Source organism: Eublepharis macularius, chromosome 13, assembly GCF_028583425.1.
Source record: "Eublepharis macularius isolate TG4126 chromosome 13, MPM_Emac_v1.0, whole genome shotgun sequence".
Lineage (NCBI taxonomy): Eukaryota > Metazoa > Chordata > Lepidosauria > Squamata > Eublepharidae > Eublepharis > Eublepharis macularius.
In genome coordinates this window covers 58,502,543-58,525,114 of record NC_072802.1, presented here as the reverse complement: position 1 = coordinate 58,525,114, position 22,572 = coordinate 58,502,543, and the positions used below count along the sequence as shown (strand labels likewise).

The window sequence follows — 22,572 nt, the reverse complement described above, 5'->3', positions numbered from 1 at the left end:
AACATCTACAAATTACGGAAGCTCAGCCTGCAATCAAGGGAAAGGTTCCTGCCATCCTGAAATTACATTATCCCTGCTGTACTTAATGCTTTTTAATATTACCTGTTGGCAAAATACAGAGCTTTAGAATAGCAGGTTTTAAGAGAGTACAGAAACTTAAGACTCCATGCAGAAATGTTGGACTTTACTCCAAGACAAACTTGCTGTGATGTAGAAAACAGTAGCCAGCAAGAGCAATTTTTATCCTTCCTTTTATTAAAAGCTAGTCAAAACTCATTGATCAAAATGAGCTGGAATAACATTTAAGTTTTAGATTAGCTCAAGGTGAGTTACAGTTTATTCTGTTGTTTTATTCTAGGAATGTCTTGTTCATTTCAAAATTGTGTACATCATTATAGGTTCTCTGCATACAGTAAACAATCATATCCCAATTCAACCGGAATCTTCCTCCTAGACATTTTTTTTACATGCAGGGATTATTTAAAAACAATTCAGTCATGTAGCTCCCCCTCTCTAAGGTAGTACAACTTAAAAGACAGTTTTTCTTATGTACTAGGGCTAAGACAATACAGCAGCAGACCTAGCACTGACTCCATACTGACCACAGTAAACAAACTGGAAGTTTTGTTTCCCTACCCTCTGCCTGAAAATCTCCACCCAAGAGGTGTCTGGAAAGTTCATTAGCACCAACATTAACACCAGTTACTGGCTAACCAGGGCCTGAAGCCAGCTTAGTGGGATTCAGAGCCAGGCTTAAAGAGAGAGGCATCTTCTTGGAGGAGGCGGGTCTTTTTTTCCTGCAGCATTATATCTACAGCAGTCAGGAGTTAGCATACCAACTTTTCAACCTGCATGACTAGATGCTTTCTATCAAACATCTGCTTGGCTTTTCCAAGCTGGCAGCTTTACAACCTGCAAAATTCTATCTGTGCAGCAGGGACAGACCAGCGTTTTCTAAATGTCGAAAGAAGTACATCAGGCTCATGTATTAAGAGGCAATGATTGCTTCCTTGCAGGCCAAGCCCGTGTTGGAATAGGTAAGACTTATCTACAAAAGCCAATTTATAAACATTGCAATCTAAAAAAAAACAAGTCTATGTAGAGATTAGATAGGCGAGACCAGAAATCCTTTATACAAGGCCCACAGCTGCTGATAAGAATGGCTAGACTTATAAAAGCAGGAGGAGGAGTAAAAACAAAACTACAGAGCTGCTGAGATCAGTCAATCATTGCACTGTATTTTACTGACTACAGGCCACTGCTTTTCATAGATGTAAGAATAGTGCATCTTATATAAAGCGTTTCTATCCCACTTTTCTACAAACCATCCTAGGTGGCTTACAGTGCAATCCTAAGTAGTTACAACCTTCTAAGCCCATTGACTTCACCTGATTTACAACCTTCTGACTGCATTTATGATTGCACTGTTACTCTCTTTAAAGACTACTATTATCATAAGCTGAGATGATCGAAGGATGGTTCTTTTGCTGTCACTCCACTCATAGTGGGCTGTTCTCTTCTCACTGAGCTGCCTGTTGATTTGGCTACTGCATCTACTGCTATTTTGCAGCTTTGTGGCAACCCAATGGGTGGTCAGTACACATTTAATATTGCTCTGTGTGTGTTCAGTGATGTTTTAGTGCATTTTTAGTAAATTTAAACAAGGGCAGTTGTTTTTATTGTTCTCTTCTTGAGTTTTGCCACTTTGAGCAGATTCTTGTATGGAGAAGCAGGACAAGAAGAATTTTAAGAAAAAGTTCTTAGGCAACCCGCCCTCCCCCTTTTTAAATCTAAATAAAGACTGCAATTAATTAAAAGTTGTCTATCACAGTCTGTTACTACAGAAAACAAGTATTGTGCAAGAGAAAATATGCTCCTTTATAATCCTTTGGGAATGTTTCTATTTGCATTCAGACACTACAAAATGGAATGCATGTACACAATACGGCATAAGCCGATTTGTTAGTGCCTTAACTATTTTATTTTAAAATTCCAGTGGCAGCCAAAACTCTCAGCTTGAGCAAACATCTAAAGCACATTAATCTTCCCACAAAGGAAAGTTCAGAGTTCTTGGCATGCTGCCTGTAGCCAGTGGTCACTACATAGGAGTTAAGCCTGTAGAATCAAAGTAATTATTTTTTATATTTCGTTGAACTGCAAAGCACACGGCATTGCCTAGTTTCAGTTCTCAAACTTCCCCTAGAGGGCTCAGTTGTTCAAGTGCCTTCGTCCGCATAAATGCTGTGCAGCAGGTAACACCTGAAAAAAGAATGGTCTACTGGGTTAGTAGCTGTTCTGCAGCATCAGAGAGACCGTGCATTGCTATTTTACTGACTATCTGTAAAGGCATTTGGATGGCTTAAGTAGGGGCGATCAGCAAGACTTTCACCTAGAACTGTTAAGTGACTGCATATGGCGCTGGGGTCTAAAAGGTAAATTGAGGATTTGATCCTAGAGCTAGGCCCTAAAATCAGTATATGAAGCTGCCTTATGTTGTCAGACTATTAGCCTTTCTAGCCCCATATTGTCTATTCTAATAGCAACTCTCAGCGGTCTCAGAAAGAGCTTATTCCCAACCATAATATCCTTTTAAGTGGAGATTTTAAGGACTGTACCAAGGCCCTCCGGCATTCAAAGGGTAAACACATGGAAGCTGCCTACTGATATGTCAAAATCAGCATTCTGTTCTCTGACTGTTAGTGCTTCTCTGGGGTCTCAAGGAGATGCCCTTCATATTATTTATTACCTGACCCTTTCAACAGGAGATGCCGTGGACTGAACTTTGCACCATCAGTCCAGGGTTAAAAGGAGGACCCAGGTGAATGGGAAGACGATGTTCACCTATCTTAGATAGCACAGGAATCTTACATCAACCAAGATGTGAAATAAAAACTTTATTTCATTAAAATTTTACAATAAAAGCTTAGTTTGGTTACATCTAAAATCTCATTAAAATAAATGCATATAAGGTCCATACGAAATTATGGTAGACAAAATAACTGACAACATTTACATATTTTCATATATACAAGAGAAATATGCAAGGCATCAAGAATTTACAAAGAAAAAATAAAACAAGATCAATAGCTGCCATCACTTGTAGAACCAATTACAAAGAAAATGTTTAAAATGGTCCTTCAGCAGCACCTTACCATTAGGACAAAAGAGAAATAAGTGCATCCAGAAATTTACTCCGATCTTCCATTTTCAGTTCTATTACTAAAATGATAAAACAAAGTTTGTTACATGTTACAGGATCTCACCATAACATAATTCAGCATTTTTAGCATCAAAGGGACAACTTTTAAATACAGAAGAGCAAGATTCAGGTCCTATAGCACCTTAGAGACTCTCAAAAGATCATGCCCTGGAAATCTAGTTGGTCTCTAAAGTGCTACTGGCCCCAAATCTTGCTCTTCTACTACAGATCAACACAGCTACCTACCTGAAACTTTTAAATATAGTTATTTGATCATACTGAAGAGGAACATCTATGGCAGTATTCAGGTGTTTGTGACAAAGAAGCTCTGAAGTCCTCTAGCTTATGCTGTCCCCCTGCTCCCACCCACTGAGACAAGATCAAAGAATTCTGGTTTGTAAGAAACTGCATTTGTTGCAGTGTCCAAGCTGGGTGGAATGACACTGTTTTTTCTCTCTTACCTATAAAAATAAAGAATCTAAATCACAATTAAACTGTGCTTTATAATCTTTATTTTTGAAGGAATGAACTACAGTTGGTCATTGTTTCTGTTGTGACAAAGTATGTGTGCCTGACAATATTTAGAATAGCAGGACAATACGCCCTTACAGGATTTTCCAGGTAATGGTGGTGCTACCCTGGTTATGATCATGTTTCAGCAAACTTGGACATCACAACCAGCTGTGGTTAGTTCCAAAGCAGGAAGTCTTTAATCTCAGATCCAAATGTGAAAGGAGGGGGGCATGCACAAGCCTGGTTCATTCTCATCATAAGAAAACTAGTTTGAAACATCTGAATGAAACCAGTGACAATTCAGAAGTCCAAACTGGCAGCATAAACATTTACCACAACAGACATGGGCTTAACTTAGGGCTAGGTTCATACATACATGATCACCCACTGTTCAGAACTCAGTGAGTTATTGCTTGTGACTGAAAGAGTGAAATGTCTGCATGGAGAAGTATTTTGTTTGTAAGAATGTCAGGTAGCACATGTGTTGGTTTTAATCCAAGATGGCTGTTTCACGTGTGCAAGTAATTGCTTGGTTATCAAAGAGCCTGTGTCCACAAATTTGTACCTTTGCAGCTGCTCTGTTTTTATTGAAAATAGGGTGGGGGAATTCTTGGAGCACATTACAAGGTTTGGAAGCTTTTAGATATATCAGGCATAGAACTTGCTGCATCACCACTAATAGCAACTGTTAATTATTTTTTCAACGAAAGAAAATCTTGAAGGCCACCTCTTTGCTAGATCTGCAGGGCAGAGTGTGGAATCAACTCCTGTTACTTATGCAAGTATCAGTGGATTAGACCTTATGAACTGTGAACAAAGCAAGCTAACAAAACAGATCTCTCCCCCTTCTCCACCACAGCCTCCTGTTCCACTCACTTCTCCTGAGAATGCAGCAAGGGGGAGGAATTGATGACTAGAAGGGAGACATCATCATATATCCCCCCCACTTTTCCGTTAATAAAGCAGAATCTTATGCAAGAGACAGGTGTGAGAGATTATTTCTGCCCAGTTCCTCTTCTTGTTGCAGCCCTCTGCATTTCATGCTATTGCCAAGTGCTCTCCAACTTCAGGAAGACTGGGCAAGGGGAGAGAAAGCTATGGGAAAAAGAAAGGTCTGTTCTGCAAACTTACTCTGTTCATAGAATCTAAACCAATGATCATAGATCCAGAGGAATTAGCCATGTTAGTCTGTAGTAGCAAAATCGTAAAGAGTCCAGTAGCACCTTTAAGACTAACCAACTTTACTGTAGCATAAGCTTTCGAGAAGCACAAGTTTACTTACTAGACATGTCAAAATAGTTGTGTAAAGTCCTGGAATTGGTATTCTCTGCAGCTTTTTCAAACGCTCTTCCAAAAAAGCTAAGGGTGAAGAGAGAAAGCATTAGCATTTCCTTCCAAGAGCACATAATTACCCCCCTGCTTCTTAAGCCCTTAGGAAAACGCTGAACACAAAATTAAATTTTAACAGAATTAAATTTGCAACTATAGAATTAAGCAGAAAATTATTTCGTATCACTTTTTAATAGCGAGAGAGATGGCTCCATAGTACAGCATTTGCTTAGCTTGCTGAAGAACACAAAGGTTCACCATCTCTAGCATCTTTACGTAAGGAGCTCAGATAGCAAATGCAAGGAGAGGCTTTTCTCTGCTTGAAATCCGTAAGGAACCACTGCAAGTAAGAATGGACAGTACTGAGCTACATAGACCAGTGGTCTGACTTGGGGTTTAAGGCAGCTTCATGTACTCTAGTCATTCCAGTAAAGAACACAATTACTCCTTGATTTTGTTCTCAACACCCCTGTGAAACAGGCCAGGCAGAAAGAGACACAGACTCTAGTCCAAGGTCACCATCCATCCAGCTTCATAGCTAAGAGTAGACAGGAATTCAGATCATGCTAGTTTAAGTCAAACACTACTCATACTGAATCACACTGGCTCTCAGTGTGCATACGTAACAAGTGTGCATAGTTTGCATATTCCACTGCAAGGGCAGAATGCAGGATTTAAAGAAAACTACCACATCACACATTTGAGGCTTAAAAAAACCCCAAACACTGATCATATTTGATAGGCTGAATTTATGGTAAATCTTATATTTATAAAATAAAAGCACAGTATAAAGCCCTTACTTCTTTTTGTCAGAGCTTTCTGTTTGAGGTGGAATCCCCACCATGATCACAGTCCCTTGCTCAATGTCCAATGGTGCGGCCATGACCATTGGCAACAGTTTACAACGCTTGTTTTTTGTCTGGAAGCCAGAAAGCAATTTGGTTATACACAGCTCAAAGACAAAAAAAATAAAAATAAAAAGCAAGCGTCCCTGGTTTTGATGGAGAACTTTGAGGTTCAAGTTATCCAAAAAAGATTAAAGCCCAAACCTGTTCCAGGCCATTTATTTTAACACATCAGTAACCAGACAACAACACACACTAGTCTTTATGTCCTTTTTATAGCATTAATAATTTATTTAACACACTTTGTTGCAACCATTTTAAAAGAAAATCTGTCTCTTATAACAGTAATTAAAATATTAAATACAATCTACAAAAGCAGTTAATATAAAAGCCTAAACAGGAACCTTTTAACATGCCAAAGTCATTGAAATGCATACCAAAGTGACCACAAAATGGTTTTTTTTGCATGCCTTTTAATTGCAGGAAATGTTTCTTTCTTTTGAATTTTTGTAATGTCTTTTCATCATCTCAGAGGTGAAGAGATGCTGACCAAACACACAGGTTTGATTCATGTGCAATGTGCAAGTTTTGCCATCATGTGAACAAGCTTTGTGCTTGCACCCTCCTCCCTCCCTTTGCATGCTCCAATTTAATAAGTTACTTTTCTGTTCAGTGTAAACTATAGTTACTGTTACATTGAAGTTGACAAATTATGTTTTATATTTATCCTCTTGTGGTTGAGTACAAACCAGCTTCAAAGTGTGGCTTGTAACTCTGCAGAGGCAAGCAACAAACCACAGTTTGTAGGTACTGATGTGATGATACATAAGAACATAAGAGAAGCCATGTTGGATCAGGCCAATGGCCCATCCAGTCCAACACTCTGTATCACACAGTGGTAAAAAAAAAAACCTAGGTGTCTTCAGGAGGTCTACCAGTGGGGAAGGGACACTAGAAGCTCTCCCACTGATTGCCCACCCCCCACAAACACCAAGAAGACAGTACAATTTGCATTCAAGAAGTAACTAATTGAATTGGAACACCTAAGGGAGCCCGTATGTATACAAGACTTGTTCAAATTGAACCAAGCCATAGGTCTTCAGAAATAAAATAGTTCCTTTTCACAACTCTTCCAATACTGCTACTCTTTAAGAGTCACTCCTTTAGTTAAAGCACATTGCCTAATGAGAAAAACCTGGACACCCATAACTAGACAGAGAAAGAGTAAGTTACTTACAGAGTAAATAAAGGACCTGAGCAAGTATTTACTAAGCAGGCACAATGATATTGGTCTGGAGAACAATTTCACATCTGGTGTTCCCTGGAAAACATACAATTAATTACACCAGAAAACGGGAAAGAAGCAGTAATGTCCTTAGAAAGGCTACCGAGGAGATAGCCTCTTAAGATGTGCACAAGTGCTAAGGTGTCAGAGCGCTCATACCCCACAGATAATTCTTGCTGAATTTCAAAAAGGCCATGTCAAGTAGTATGCAAAGTGGCAGTTAAGACAAATAAAAGTTCAGAAGTTTAACAGCCTCCTGGGTACAGGAACACCTTTCTGAACTACCAGTAGTCTTACCAATTTTTCTCAAAAATATTGTTTGTACAGGGGAAAATTTTAGTATTTAATTTTTTAAAAAATACTCAGACACACACGGTGTGCTTTCCAAGGTTTCACAAAAGTTAACAACTTGATACAATAAGCATCACGTTTGTGAAACTAAATTGTTCAGGTAGTGAACGTATAAAATTTGGCTTGACACACCAAATTAAGACTTTTAGAATTAAGGAAAAAGTACAAGTGAATTTTACCTCCATGAGGTAGCAATAAAGGAATGGCCCTTGTGAGATAACAAGATTAGTGCAGATGCAGCTAGCAACAGTCCTCTGAATGGCACACAGTTGCTTTTTTGCTAGCTCCAGCCCTTGGTGCAGCTTGTCCAGGTTACTTCTAAAGGAAAGGGGACATAGAAGAAAGCTGTTAATGGAAGAGGAAAGCAGGCAAAAGAAACCCATTCTATCTATCATCTTGCTTAACTTATGCTTAAACAAACATTTCATATATGACACAAACATCTACTGCAGTTAATTAAGCCACATTTGGATGCAGCTGAATTATGAAAGCAATGGCTAAAAATAAGCAAGCACATATTACCTGGAAAGACTATCCAAAGCCTTGATAAAGTTATCAGTTCCACTTTCATCCTTTTCTGTATTCTCCATTAAAGAAGAAGCAGCATAAACAACATCACTGGCTAAGAACTTATTTTTAAAGCCAAAATGGATGCTGAAGGTTTGTACTCTTAAATCTTTCATTCTGTAAAATCAAATCAGAAAGACCTTAAGATATATTTTTCTAAAAAGATACTAAATCATAAGAGTACTTAAAATGATCAAAAGCCTATCTTTCTTAAAAACCCTCTTATTGTCAGCTAAGTACTTAAAAAAACCAAGATCACAGCAATCATGCTGAACAGTTCAAAAAACATCTTTACTGATATCTCTCTGTACCAATATTACGCACACTGTGGTACACAAACTGGGAGCCAGTTTGGTGTAGTGGTTAAGAGCGCGGGACTCTGATATGGAGAACCGGGTTTGATTCCCCACTCCTCTGCTTGAAGCCAGCTGGGTGACCTTTGGTCAGTCACAGCTCTTCCAAAGCTCTTTCAGCCCCACTCACCTCACAGGATGATTGTTGTGGGGATAATAACAACATACTTTGTAAACTGCTCTGAGTGGGTCTTAAGTTGTCCTGAAGGGTGGTATATAAATCAAATTATTATAAAATATTGAAAACTCCAGCTTTTTTACTCGTACAGTTCTTGGCCTCTTTGCCAACTCCCTCCCCTGGCCCTTTCCCATTATTCCTTTGGACAATTCCCTTTTCCAACCTCATTTCCTTGTCCTAAAGCCTCTGCCTGCTGCTTTCTTAGGGCCTTCTGCCCATCCTACCTCACTTTAGGATTTGAGCATCTCAGTCAATGGCAACCAGGCATGTCCTGCTTTTGTGACATTGGATCACTTCAGCCAGTCACAGTCAAATATTTCCCTTTAGTAGACTACAAAATCTTTTTGTATGGTAAGACAATATTTTTCTTAAGTGCTCAAATATATTTGGTAATCACTGATAATGATCTTATAAGTCAGTATCTGTATTATCCTCACATTATAGATGCTGGGGGTGAGAGAAAGTGCATCATCCTATATTGCTAGGAGGAAGGACACAATAAAGATATGCCAATTAATTAACTGATATGCTATAGTGCAAATAGCTAGACTATTCAAAATTGAAATGCAAGAGCTAGATACAGCACCATGAGTGAGGGACAGCGTCTGCTTTACCAGTAGTAAAAAATTCCAGTAAAAGTTTTTAAAAATGTAGTTTACCCAAACTTATTTGCAGATTCTTCAATCATCTCTCGCAGATTCTCTTTCAAGGAAATGTCCATAGAATGAAACTTCTGTTTTACTTGCTTCAAAGGTAAGCTATTTTTTTTAAAAGAGAGAATATACTGAGAGAATTGTAGCAGAAAAGTCATATTTTCCCCCAGAGTGACTGCCTGAATAATAGAACAGAATCATCATGCTTAATGATAATGCTTAATTCCAGCAGCAATGGCTTGTTCGTAAGGCTGCATTTTTGGTGATGAAACAGATTTCCCCCCACACTTCAGCTGACAGTAAGTCAGACTTCGTCCAGGACCTCCAATTAACTCACCCCATATCAGCAAAGAATTCTTGTAGTTTCTTCTGGCCTTGCACTGACCACAGCTTAAGGCTAGCAGAAGTGTAACAAGTGTTACAGAGGCTTTCGTATAGAGACCAGTGTTGATAGAGTGCAAGACACAAGCTACAACCATTAATAGGAATCAGAAACAACAGTTACTGTATGCTGCTCTGTGAGATAAATCAATTACATTCAGATTTAAAATAACTATCTTCTCCCCATTATTGTGTCTGTCATCATCATACAAATAATCTTGATTCAAATAATCAAAATGAAATGTACAGACAGGGACTCCTAAGCTATATCTCAAGATTATTCTAAAAACTATTCAAATGGGTAATGTAACTGCTGATCTTCATTTCCACAGACCTGTTGAAGGTAGGTACCAACTGGCTAGAGATTTGAAGGCGCAGGAAAAAACTTGTTCTGCCACTCCCTGACAATTTTGCTCAAGTTTCCAAAGGAAAAATTGGGAGCATGCAGAACACTAAAGAAAACTTCTATGACATATTCTTTTGGAATGGGGATATGCTTTTTAAGACAAGGTTTTATTTATTCAAAATGAAGAATTTTGTGGAAGATGATCTATGCTACAGCTTTATATAATTCATGTGCATACTGTAGATATATAATCAAATCCTCAATGCATTTCTGCACCAAGAATATGCTGCCACTCAGCCCAGAGCTGGCCAATAATGTGTCAAGTTCACCTGTTGCCTTGTCTCCTCCTGAACAACTGCCAAATGGCTGAACTGAGTGATCCTGCCAGCACTGCTGAAGCTTGCTTGCTCCTGGCTGCCAGTAGCCCTCCAAGGCACTGGGATTTTCTCTGTAAGTTAAATGGCTATTCTATCTCTGGGTATGAGAGACACTGAGGGTTATTTCACACATGCTAGAGAATGAGATGGTAACAAAGTGGCAGACCTCATTTCAGACTACAGGTGAAGGATCCGTACTTTGAATCTTTGTATCTGCACATACATATGTGTATAAACTTCATGCAAATAGAATTAGCACTGCAGAAAGAAAAGTTCTCCATATCTCTGCTTGCTATGATGTTTCTTCGCTCTATAGAATGTGATTAATATATTAAAAAATTGGGATTTTGTGACCTGTAATCCAAAGTAGCACACAATCCATTCTACCAGCACCCACTTCGCTCTCCTATATGTGTGAACCAGGTCTAATATGTTCAAGGCCACTTAGTGAATTGGTGTCTAGAACTTTTCCCCCAGATCTAGTTGCAACACTCTGGACTACACTGACATAATACAGGCAATATAACATTAACTACCACAAGTGCCTCCTCTAAATCTTGCTTATTCATCATGATTATTCAGAAGGATACTCGTATTCAAATGCTATTCTCATGCAGTCGATCGAAAGGGAGTTCTCTTCATCCCCATTACGATGGTTATGCCGGGACACATGACGCTGCAGGGCTCCAATGTCTGTTACATATTTCATTCTTGTGAAAGAGAAAACAAATATGACTTTGGTTTTATTTTCCAGGAGTCCTATATATTACCTACTAAAAAGCTCTTTCAAGGTATTTACAATGTTTATATTAGAAACTGGCTCATAAGTAAAATGCATGTTGCAAAGTGCCTTGATCATCATAAACTGATGGAACTCAATTATCCGCTAGCCACATACAGAATGTTGGCAACTATTACACTGGCGGTACTCAGCCTTTGGGACTCTCTTCCCAAGAGGGCTGGCTGGTCTCACGACTCAGTTCTGGACGCCAGGTCAAGATACATTTTGGACAGAGAAAATTAATGATTTCTGGTTATCTTATTGGTTCAGCTGTTCTGCCTTTCATCGATCCACTAGATCTTTTTGTCCTACTTTTCTCCCCAAGAGGGCCTCTAAGCAGCTTACATCATTTCTCCCATTTTACTCTAACTGCCCCATGAGGCTAGGCTGAGAGCATGTGACTGCCCCAAGGACACCCAGTGAGTTTCCATGGCAGAGTGGGGATTCAAACTCTTCCAGATCCTAGCCCAGTACAACATACCTTTCTACTATAATCAAAGTGCCTAAAATTGAGAACACAATTATAATTAAAATTCACATAGCACCTTTCCTAGCCACTAAAGGCAATTTATAAATAGTGATTTAAAACAAAATTTAAAAAAAACACAAGTCACAAAACAATCCAAGGAAATGCATAAAGGTAGGCATAAAAGTCCAGATAGATTTTCAGACAAAAAAACCCCCATTGATTGAGATTGTCATAATAAGCAGTTGGCTTAGCCAAAGGCTATTCCAAGCAAAAAAAACCCCAGCATTATAATAATAAAATAAAACTGATCCTGCAGTAAAACATAAGACAATAACTAAAAAGTCTGAACAAACAAGATGGAATTTACCTGGGCACCTAAAAGGAGTGGGTGCCAGGCAAATTACACTGGGGAGAACCACAGAAAAGGTTCTCTCAATTGTTTTTGGTGCTATGTATATTTAAATGTGTTTCCCCTTGAATTAATTTTTAAAATTTTTTAGATTGGTTAAAAAAATGAATAATAGAATTCCTACATATGGATGGAAAGAAGGGATTAAAATAGTTTAAACGGTAAATGCTGTGTTCACTCAAAGTTTTATTCTGTTCATACACAGAGCTCTGAGTAAACACAGCCTCCAAAATTCAGTATAGCATTGTTGTTAACTCTGCATGTATAATAAGGATGTGTGAACTAATCATTTGGCACTTACTATACTGAATCAATTTGTTATAAAAGAAAAAACTCTGCTCACTTACTGAGTGATTTTGTCTTGAACCCACTGATCTGTTAGTCCAACAATAGCCCACCTAAAAAGAAATTAAAAATGTTGAGGTATTCTCTCAGCCCATGTAGTCTTTAATAAGGTACAAATACTTCAAGATTCCCAATAAGTTTAACTATTTTATGTAAAGAATGAGCTTTCAGTTACATAAAATTATGTACAGCTTTCATTCACAACATTTTTGCTTCTGCTTTCCAAATGACATTTATTGCTTGTGTATCAAGGACATTTTGACACCTTTCTTATTAATGAGTTGGCACTGTTTGGCTTTCAAATAAAATGAAATTAATAATCTTATGCATGCTGTGTGCGATAATGGTAAATAATCAGAGGACACGATCACATCGTAAAAAGTCAAGTTTCAGGGGAAGTATAGGACCTTGAGGCCAGGGAAGGATTAACAGAAGCCCTTACAGTGTATTTCTATCTATCAAATGTTTATACCATCTCATTTTTGCTTTAACAGAACAACCAATTTTCTATAAAAGTTAAAATGCCTCTGAAATTAGGCCAGCAGTGATTATCACACACATACAACCCATAGACTACATACCACAACATATCATTCAAGTCTTTGGACATTATCCATGCCAACTCAAACATCATCATGGCGCACTAGGAAAGTAGAGACCCAGATGTCAGTTTGCAAAAGAAAAAAATAATGGATCAACATGGGTAAGGAAAGGAAGGTGCTCTTATGCAAACAGATCTATGCAATACCTTGCAAGGCCTGCTTGCGGCTCTTAAGAATAAATAACAGCAGAGCCCATTTTTGTTTCATCAAAAGCAGAACTGGAAGTGAAATCTGTCACTGGGCATTGTTGTTGAAAGTAGCAAGAAGCCCTACACCACCACAAGTGCAATACTAACTCTCAACTCTTTTCAGCCTGAGGAAAACATAGAGGCCTCACTCAGTGGCGTTTCAGAAGTTAGCTTTTTCTGTGCTTCAGTACTCCATATGGTCATGCTATATGGCTTCTGCCCTGAGATAGTGGCTGAAGGGCTTAACTTCTACTTGACACATAAGAACATAAAATGGATCAGACCAATGGTTTTTGTAGTCTAGCATCCTGTATGACAGTGGGATAAGCAATTGCCTGGGATGACCAACAAACAAGGTCAAGGTCTTCCCCTGATAATGTCTCCTAGTGCCACCATTCAGAGGTTTACTGCCTCTGAATGTGGAGGTTCTCTTCAGTTATCATAGCTAATAGCTGCTGATGGACCTATTTTCCATCAATCTGTCTAATTTCTCTTTAAAGCCATCTGTGCTTGTAGCCATAGCTACACCCCTGGCAGTGAACACCACAAGTTAATTCCTTACTACTTGCTTTTCTTTATCCTGCATCTATTGGCCATCAACTGCATTGGGTGCATTTCACAGCTTGCTTTACACAAAGGCAACTGTCCTATTGCAAGATCAACGTCAAGTCCTTTAAGCTATGTAGTAGCTTTCGGTCTAAGCAACACTGATACTTTATACTTACAGAAGTCCCATGATATTCATACTGCTCATAATCAAAGAGAATCTCTTGTCTAAAGAAAAAAAGAACCATTACTTTCCCACATGTATTATGTCAGAGGTTAAAGTCATTTGAAGTATCTCCAATACAAAAGGGAGAAAAGGACTTCCAGTCCAGAACATCCCACATGGAACACTTGCATTTTGCACACAAAAAGCTCCAGATTCAGTCCTTGCATCCCAGTTAAGGGATCCCAAGAACCAAGTGTTGAGAAAGACCTTTGTTTGTCCAAGACTTGGGCAAGTTGCTGCCAGAAGGAACAGATAATTTTGACTAGCAACATGACTCTATATAAGACAACTTCCTATGTTCATATGCATGCACAGGCTTCCCTCTCCATTTCTATAGAGGCAGTGGAGCCACTGCAAGTAACACTGGGCTTAAACTGTTGTTGGCTGTGAAACAAATGGCACATACAAGACATTTTTTAAATACAGAGGAATTACACTTCCATTAAAAAAAATAGGATTCTATGTCTGGATGCAATAAAAGTCAGTCCCCCTTAAACAAAGGCCGTTTCCACACACATTGAATAATGTACTTTAGCAATCCTTTAGAAGTGGACTTTTTGTTTCACATACCAAATGATCACATTGAAGGTGCATTATCCAACCTGTGTGGAAGCAGCCAAATTCTTTCCTGTTAAAAAAAAGAGCAGATTTTGCCCTTGATAACCATACCCTGCTATCAGAATAATGCCACCGAGATTGTCTACTGGAGTTAAATATGAAGCCTCTGAGATGGTTAAATAAAACTAGGTACCTGTGGACCACAAACCTTTGCACCAGATAATGATTCTGTTTTGTTTTTAAAACCATTTTAAGTCCATTAGATAAGATGCTATTTTAACTTACTAGTTCTATTTATCTTTCCTTTTGTCTGCTGTTTTAAGTGTTTTCAAGTAAGGTTTTTGATGTTTCTTCTGTTTTCCTTTCTCTGGGGTTCCTGTACATTTTTGTTTTCTTGCAAGGACACGTTTTTAAAAAATGGTGTTCAGCTTTTACCTTCTGTCCTCTAAATGAAGCTAACAGAAAGAGTCTGAAAGCATACCTGCGTGCCTCCCATTCTCTTCTTTGTCGGCGTTTCATTGTTCGTTCCACTACTTCCTGCACAGAGATTGAGATTTTACTTACACAACCCAAACACATTATAATAAAGAGTATCTCTGCTGTATGTCTTGTTACAGGTCTTAAAGCAATTCTCATCTTGTCTCAATTTATGTTTAGAATATACATGTCCTTAAGGGGAATGTTTTTCTATAAAACTATTCATATTCTGGCCACCACAGAACATGCAAACGAAAGAAACAGATGCGCCTGAGGTTTGTGAGATGCCCATGAAACAAATTAATTGCCTTTCTCAGGTCCAAGCATCTTCTCAACCGCCCCCTGTAGTCACACAACATCCACTGGACACAAGGGTAACAGGTCCCATGGTTCTAGAGACCTTCTGGGTATATACAGTTTTCCACCCTTTGTTCAAAGTAAGAATGGGAACATGAGGACTAGATCTAAAGTGGTTGAATAAATTGAGCTCAAGAACCCCTGTCATGTATTAAAACAACTTGCTGGCATCTATCAACTTCAGAAGGATTTCTGCCGGGGCAGTCATAGATTATCACTGGCATTTTCATGCCAAGGCAGCATCAGGTTGCTGCAGTAGCTTAAGTGGCTGTCACCCTATATGAACCTATGCACCAACTTTAATTATCCTATCGTCTCCTTTTCATTCTGCCACGGCATGGACATGCGTAAGAACACCTACTGCTCAACCTCAAGCTTTTCCAGTGGTGGCCCCTACACTGTGGAACGGCTTTCCTGAGTTTGTTAACAGGGTACATACCCTGTAATCCTTTTTAAGGCTGAATTATTAAGGTGATCACCTGAGGATGCTTTTTTTTTGCTTTGTCTGCGCAAATGGTTTATAGATTGTATTTATTGCTATTATAATTAATTATTTTATGGTTATTATAACTGAATAGTTTTACTCTCTGTGATCCACTCTGAACAGAAAAAGCTTTTTTATAATCTATATTAATATTTATATCATCTGAAATGCGAACCAAAACATTGTTTTCTCACTAGATCCACCTTCCACCAAATTTCCTTTCCTTTACTATTTGTGAACTATCAAGATACGCACAACTGACCTCTTCAAATCGCTGACGCTTTCCTGAAGGCTCCGATTCATCACTTTCATTCCCAGAATCCTCCTCATCCCTGAAGATGTCATCATAGGCAGGAATTTCAAGGTCGTTGTCTTGTTTAACTAGGAGTTTAATCTAGCAAAATGTTTTATTTAATAATGCTGGTCTAATGCAATTATAATCCAAATGGGAAAAAATGTAATTATCTGATGACAGGCAAAATGTAAAGGGGATAAAATGGTTCCTTCCTGCCACCTGCATGAGCGGAGCTCTGCAGACAGAACAGATTTTTCCCTTTGCCACTGCAGCCTCCCTACCCATAACAATTACTCCACGTGGGTTTCACAATCCTGGGCAATCCTGGGTCAGAAAGGGCCACAGGAACAAGATAAATCCAGGAAGGTCAGTGATCCTTATGTGGTGCTCACACAGACTTTGCACTGGATCCAACTCATTTAGTGTACAAAGTCATTTGTTTATTTTAAACTAGTTGTTTTGTTGCTTTACTATACTTTTGTAATTGCAGATATTGATGATATAGCTAATTTTGGAAGTGGGGATGAGATGAGGATTACAGAAGTATATCACACTTGTACATTTTGCAAACAGGTTTGTGTAGCACTTTCATGTTCCATATGTTGTGTTTCGCTCTTATGCTATTATACCTAAAAATTCTTTTTGCTTAGATTGTGGGATCCATCTTGTTGTATGGAGATGATATATTTATCAGTGTCTGCATGCAGTTCTAATGATGTTTTTTTTCCTTTCAACAATGATTACCAGCAATTGTTTTGTTATCTAGTTTTCACCATATTCTATGCAGCAAGTGCCTTACTGTGGGCAAATGTAAAGATTTCTAATGTTAGGGTAATTTATATGTAGCTAATGACTGCCTAATTGTCTTTATAGGTTGCAAAGAAAACCATCTAAGAAAGGAAGCCACCTTCCAAGGGCATACTGCATCGTCTCCAAATCACAGTTGCCAAGGAGGAAGCTGCAGTTCCCGCTGAGCTAAATTAGTTCCTTCCTCATCCAATTCCCACTGAGCTAAATTAGTTCCTTTCTCTATGTTCAATCATGTCAAACAGGATAACGACTCATTTGGTTGTGCTCTGCTGAGACCTGAAATTTATCAGGGCAAAGGCAAGAAAAATTAGTTACAAGGATGCAACCAGCCTAGCAAAGGGACTATGAAAAAAGACCTCATGGTATAGTCTATACTTTATCAGCACAGGGCTTAGATAGAAACACACCAAGAAGTTGCTATAGCAAGTGGTTGTGTCTAGTCTTATTATTATTAAATCAGGTCTTATTATAACCTTAATAAATATTTTGATTTACTATAATTAGTCTTAAAGTGTTACTAGTTAAGGACTGAGGAATTGGATTGGACTGGATTGCACTGTGAAGGTGGCATTCATTTCATGTTCTTCTGGTAAACTCTAAAGGGCTGCGGTGCAATTCCTTTTATCATTTAGAACAGCTAGGGCCAAACACCCAAAGGGCAAAACCAAGACTTGTTTGTGCCAGTTTGGGAAGTAGTAGAATATACTAACTCCCAGAAATCCTGGTGCCAAAGAACAACCAACCCAGGAAGCTGGCCCTTATCTATCAAAGAACGATGAGATTCTAATCCTGTATTCTCCTGAGAAATAGAATTTACCTGCGTCTCATTGTAAACATTTACTATGTTAATAGGCCTGTGAGTGTCACAGACAAAGAAGATGATGTCTTCTTCAGGTTGAAGGACTTCTAGCAGGTCAATGTTAGCACCACAGTTTATTAGAACAAAATACTGGAACTGCAAATTTAAAAAAAAGTCTATTAGCAGGTAAATAAGACTAGTACCTTTGTGAAATGCTATTCTATAGACAAACATTTGTTTCCGTAAAACCTCATATTCCCAGAGCTATTATAAAACCCCGGCTCTTTATATTTCCTGAGAGAAAAAATGGTTAATTTCCTGAGATCACAGAAATGAAATTATTCTAATTCTTATCCATTACAGAAAGCAGCTATATCCAGATTAAATCCAACATGAAGTGTGACAATCTAAACCACCACTACAAGAATTTACAGCTCTCCTATGCAGAGTAAGGTACATTAAAGGCCACTAATTTCAATGCAGAAGGCTGTACCACTGCAATATTTTGGAAGTATGTCCCACTGAACTTAGCAGGATTAACTTCTGTGTGACCATTCAGAGTATTAAGGTATCACAAGGGAAATGATATTTCTGCTTTTATCTTTTTACCTGATCCTTGTGTTCAAGAAATGCAGTTTCAAGTTCTTGCCACCCAGACACTGGTACTAATGTATATTGCACATGGTCACACTGAAATAAAGCCTTAAAAATAAAAATGAAATTTTAGAGGAAGGGAAAAAACAATCATGGTAACTAACACAACATTTCATTTATGGTTTTCCCTAAACAGCACCTTTAGAGCAATTTAAGACACTGGACTTATTTTTAAAATCTGATTTGAAGACAATGACCCAAAAAATCTAAAATTAGAGTTTGGTAAGCAACGCTCACTGATTAATATTGTATCTATTTCTTCCAAATTATCTTTTCTGCTCTGGCAAAGGGTCCCAAAGAATATAAGACTGAAGTAAGTCATTAACTAAAACAATTCCAGAGCAGCAGCCATGTTAGTCTGTGGCCACAAAAATAAACAGGTGTCATATGGCACCATAAATTTTTTATTCTTCCATAAGATGTTATGCATCTGACCCAATGGAGTAGACCACAGAAGCTTGTGCATCTTTATGGTGCTGCAAAATCCCTCTTTATTATTAGTTTCATTTTTCACTGACCGATATTTCAATTTAAGCAACAAGGAATTTTTCTCATTTCTTGACAGTAAACATCCACACAGATACATCAACAGGACTTTGCCCATATTCATAGATCCTATTCTGACCACAGGTTCCAAATGAATTGGAATATAGTGTCCAGTAGATAGGATTTACCAAAAGAGAAGGCAGTCCAGCATTGTACACAGTTCTGTTCAGACTGAAGGCACAGCAGTTACAGTAGTGGGGGGCAAGCATCTGATCAATACTGGGAACCAACACAGGATACCAAGTATTGAATTCCAAGGCTGGTGGTATCTTCATGAACCTTTACTAATGCTTGCACATCACAATAATAATCTTTGTTCTCTAGTTTTCTGAAAAGGTTTATCTTATTTCCATAAATAGATATATTTAAAATGGAATGATCTCATGTCACAATGATAGATGCTGGAGAGCATGCTGCAAGAGGTTCAAACATAGAGAAGATTGCTCATGATACTTTTAGCATTTTCTCCTTCTTGCATACCAAATTTACATTAAATGAGACTTACTTGGAGTATTTTACAAGCACATAACGCGTCTACATCTGAAGCAACAAGCAGCAGCACACGCTGTAAGAAGTATATTTTCAATTAGTTTATATGGTAATAGCATATGCAGTACTGCAGCTGGCAATCACCCCAACTAAGGGTAAGCCTGTCAAAATTCTAGATAAAGACTAAAACAAAGTAAAGCATTAAAATGTTCACATGCTGGTATTATTTACATCCTTTAAATCCTTTTTTGGTACTTATACAAATACAAGAATAAACCCTTCAAGAATTACATCAAGTATATTTTAAATTCCAATTTCTTTGCAAGACAAAAGAGAAGTACCCAATTTTTACTCAATTGCAAGCTTAAGATTTTTCCAGGTATGCCGTAAAAGGCGTGTGTGTGTTTTACATTTGCATGCAAGTAACAGTTATGTCCAATAATTTTTTTAAATGTGTGTTTAACTTTGGGGGGTGGGGCGGATAGTCTTACATTCAGAGTTGCCTTCTTTTCAGGTAAATATGGTAAGTCATACAGTCCTTATCAAATTGTTTTCCAGAGAGAAGAGAGATTGTAATAATAAGATGCTGCAGAGAACATTTCATGAAGAATATATTGAGATGGAAGAAAAATTACCTCGTTTTTTATACATGTGGATTCTCTTCCACATTTTATAAAAATGGGTGCTATTTCCCAAGAAAGTGTTTTTATGTGTTTGATCTCAACCTATGGTGTTACTGTATAAAACACTTTCAGCTCATTTTCCAATACAATCTGCATACCATCTGAAGTGGTACAGGTGGAATCCTGAGGTGGCAGAGGGGACTGTAGGTGGAGGATCATAAGCACCCTTCTGCCGAAACAAAAAGAGAAGGCTTTTTCATTTCAGAGAGAAGACTTTTTCATTTCAGTAGTGGCATTCACTTACAGAATGCCCTTCTCATTGAAGCTTGCCTTTTGCCTATGTTGATTTCTTTTAGACTCTAGACACCTTATTGAGTTGTTGATTTTTTAATGCTATTTTAGATTGAGGACTGTTAGTGGTCTGTTTTTATGGTCTATGTTTCTGTGCCGGGAATTTATGTTGGATCTATATAGAGAGAGAGAGTTTATTGTTTTGTATGCTGCCTCAAGCAAGTTCCTGGAAAGTTGGCATTAAAAAAATCTGTTAATAAATAAATATTCCATTACCTCAACTTTCTACTACCTCATCCTGCTGCAAATGTGAACCAGAATGTATGTGGAAACTGGGTAAGGCATTTTTCATGCAAAGGATAATTCAAAACTGGAACCCGCTACCTGTCGTATAACACAGTATGGTCCATCCCACTACCCCAGGGCTTCTGCTGTCTCGTTTATTTAATACTTTCCACTCTTCCTCCAAGAAAACCAGGGCAGCACGCATCATTTTCTTCCTTCTTCCATTTTAGCATCACAATATCCTTTTGATGCAGATTAGGCTAACTGACTGGCTCAAAGGCAACCAATTGAGCTTTGTGGCAAACAGGGATTTGAACCTGGGTCCCTCATATCCTAGTCCTACACCGCGAAACCACTCCAGCTTTCAAGGGTCAGCTTTTGTGTTGGTAGCATGCACTGCACCACTTCAGACAGCAAGTAGAGGATAACATTGAGAACCAGCGTGGTATAACGGTTAAAGTATTGGAGTAGGATCTGGAAGACGCAGGTTCAACTCTCCACTCTGCCATGGAAGTTTGCTGGATAGGTTTCCTCTTTGGAGGAAGGGCGGGATAATAAATAAAATAATAATTAACAAATAAATATAGACATAATACATAAAATAACGAACCAATCCAATGCAATAATAAATAAATAAAATTGAAAAATGAATACATAAATAAAATAAAAATAATAACATTTCTGTGAACATTACAGAAGCAGCGCCGCCTTTCCCTCGTCTGAAGCGACAGGGCCCCTTCCACCACTGACAGAGCGAGCCAGACCGCTAAGCCTGAGGGAGCGGCCGTTCCTGCGCCTGACCCGCTAAGCGCCGGCACGTCAGCTCCTCAGAAGGAAGAGGGCAGAGGGAGCCCCGACAAGAGCCTCGCCCACCGCCGCCCCTCGGCCTCGCGGGAATCCATTACTCGGCTAACTGTCCCCAATGGAATTCGCCCCTCACCTGGTTCAGAACCACCTCATAGAACTCCTTACGGAAGTCTGACAGAAACATGACCCGAGAGCGACTCCGCTGTCAGTACAGCGAAAGCAATGGCGACCGCTGCGGAGACGATACCTGGTCAAAGAAAGGCGCCAAATCACTTCCCCCTCCCATTGGTCGAGATGCCCTCAGTATTGTCCAATGGCATTTCATGACGCATACATAGGGGCCGGATGCATGGCCGTCTCTTACGTTTTGATTGGGCAAATCCTACGGGACTTCCAAGCCGCTCCGCCAATCGCCATTAACTGTTCCGAAGACCGCGTCGACCCAATAGAGGAGAACAAAGGAAAGCACCCATAGAGATAAGAGAGCGAGAAGTTCAGGTTCCTCATCGCAGTGGAATCTTCCATGCGCGAGACTCGAGTGATGAAATCGCAAAGGAATTAACGCGCAAACTCGAATAAAGTATTCGGTTCAATTTTTATTTGCTTTATTTATAGTCCGTCTTTCTCACCGAGACTCAAAGTGAAATATTTATTTTATGCAGAGAAGTTAGCCGTGTTAGTCTGTGGTAGCAAAATCAAAAAGAGTCCAGTAGCACCTTTAAGACTAACCAATTTTATTTTAGCATAAGCTTTCGAGAATCAAGTTCTCTTCTTCAGATGCCTGATACAGAGACTGGTCAAACACAGAAGAGCAGAGGGAAGAGGCAATTAGGAGGGGAGGGGGAGGGAGCAATCAAAACATTCCTTTGCTAGTATATGTAAACATCTCCTTTTGGTGTGTGTATCAGTTGGCTTCAAAGGAGTTTGCCCTGTTAGTTTGTAGAAGCCAAACAGCTAGACCATCCAATTCCAATGCAGTATGGGCCTTCGATAACCACAGCTCTCCCTGCCAGATGCATCTGACAAAGAGATCTGTGGTTCCCGAAAGCCCACGCCAGGTACCACTGAGCTCCCCCAGACCCCACCTCTGTAAAGGAAATCTGTTACCTGTGGTAATGTGATAACCATTCATAGTCCCTATTCAGTCCCAGCTT

General features: G+C 38.9%; 1 protein-coding gene and 1 long non-coding RNA gene across 2 annotated transcripts; one reads left to right on the top strand and one right to left on the bottom strand.

Moving 5' to 3' along the window:
• Nucleotides 1–2,877: 2,877 nt before the first annotated feature.
• Nucleotides 2,878–21,687, bottom strand: CDC45 (cell division cycle 45). Its single transcript, XM_054996884.1, has 18 exons — nt 21,552–21,687; nt 19,429–19,488; nt 18,333–18,425; nt 17,742–17,879; nt 16,082–16,213; nt 14,983–15,038; nt 13,897–13,945; nt 12,963–13,024; nt 12,384–12,434; nt 10,968–11,087; nt 9,611–9,742; nt 9,280–9,378; nt 8,045–8,206; nt 7,702–7,840; nt 7,124–7,207; nt 5,842–5,960; nt 4,995–5,071; nt 2,878–3,219 (listed from the first exon to the last, which is right to left on the bottom strand). Exons 1-18 carry the CDS (start codon nt 21,600–21,602, stop codon nt 3,155–3,157), a joined length of 1,689 nt encoding a protein of 562 aa, XP_054852859.1. The 5' UTR covers nt 21,603–21,687; the 3' UTR covers nt 2,878–3,154.
• Nucleotides 16,116–17,541, top strand: LOC129341606 (uncharacterized). Its single transcript, XR_008598130.1, has 3 exons — nt 16,116–16,183; nt 16,605–16,687; nt 16,988–17,541. It is a non-coding gene; the product is annotated as an uncharacterized LOC129341606 (long non-coding RNA).
• Nucleotides 21,688–22,572: the final 885 nt, after the last annotated feature.

Excerpts from the sequence above, each read along its gene's own strand:
- CDC45 (XM_054996884.1), bottom strand. The coding sequence starts at position 21,602 with ATGTTTCTGTCAGACTTCCGTAAGGAGTTCTATGAGGTGGTTCTGAAC. Across the intron at positions 18,426-19,428 it reads GTGCTTGTAAAATACTCCAA|GCTTTATTTCAGTGTGACCA; the intron begins GTAAGTCTCATT and ends TTTATTTTTAAG. Across the intron at positions 5,072-5,841 it reads GAAAGCTCTGACAAAAAGAA|CTTTTTTGGAAGAGCGTTTG; the intron begins GTAAGGGCTTTA and ends CTTCACCCTTAG.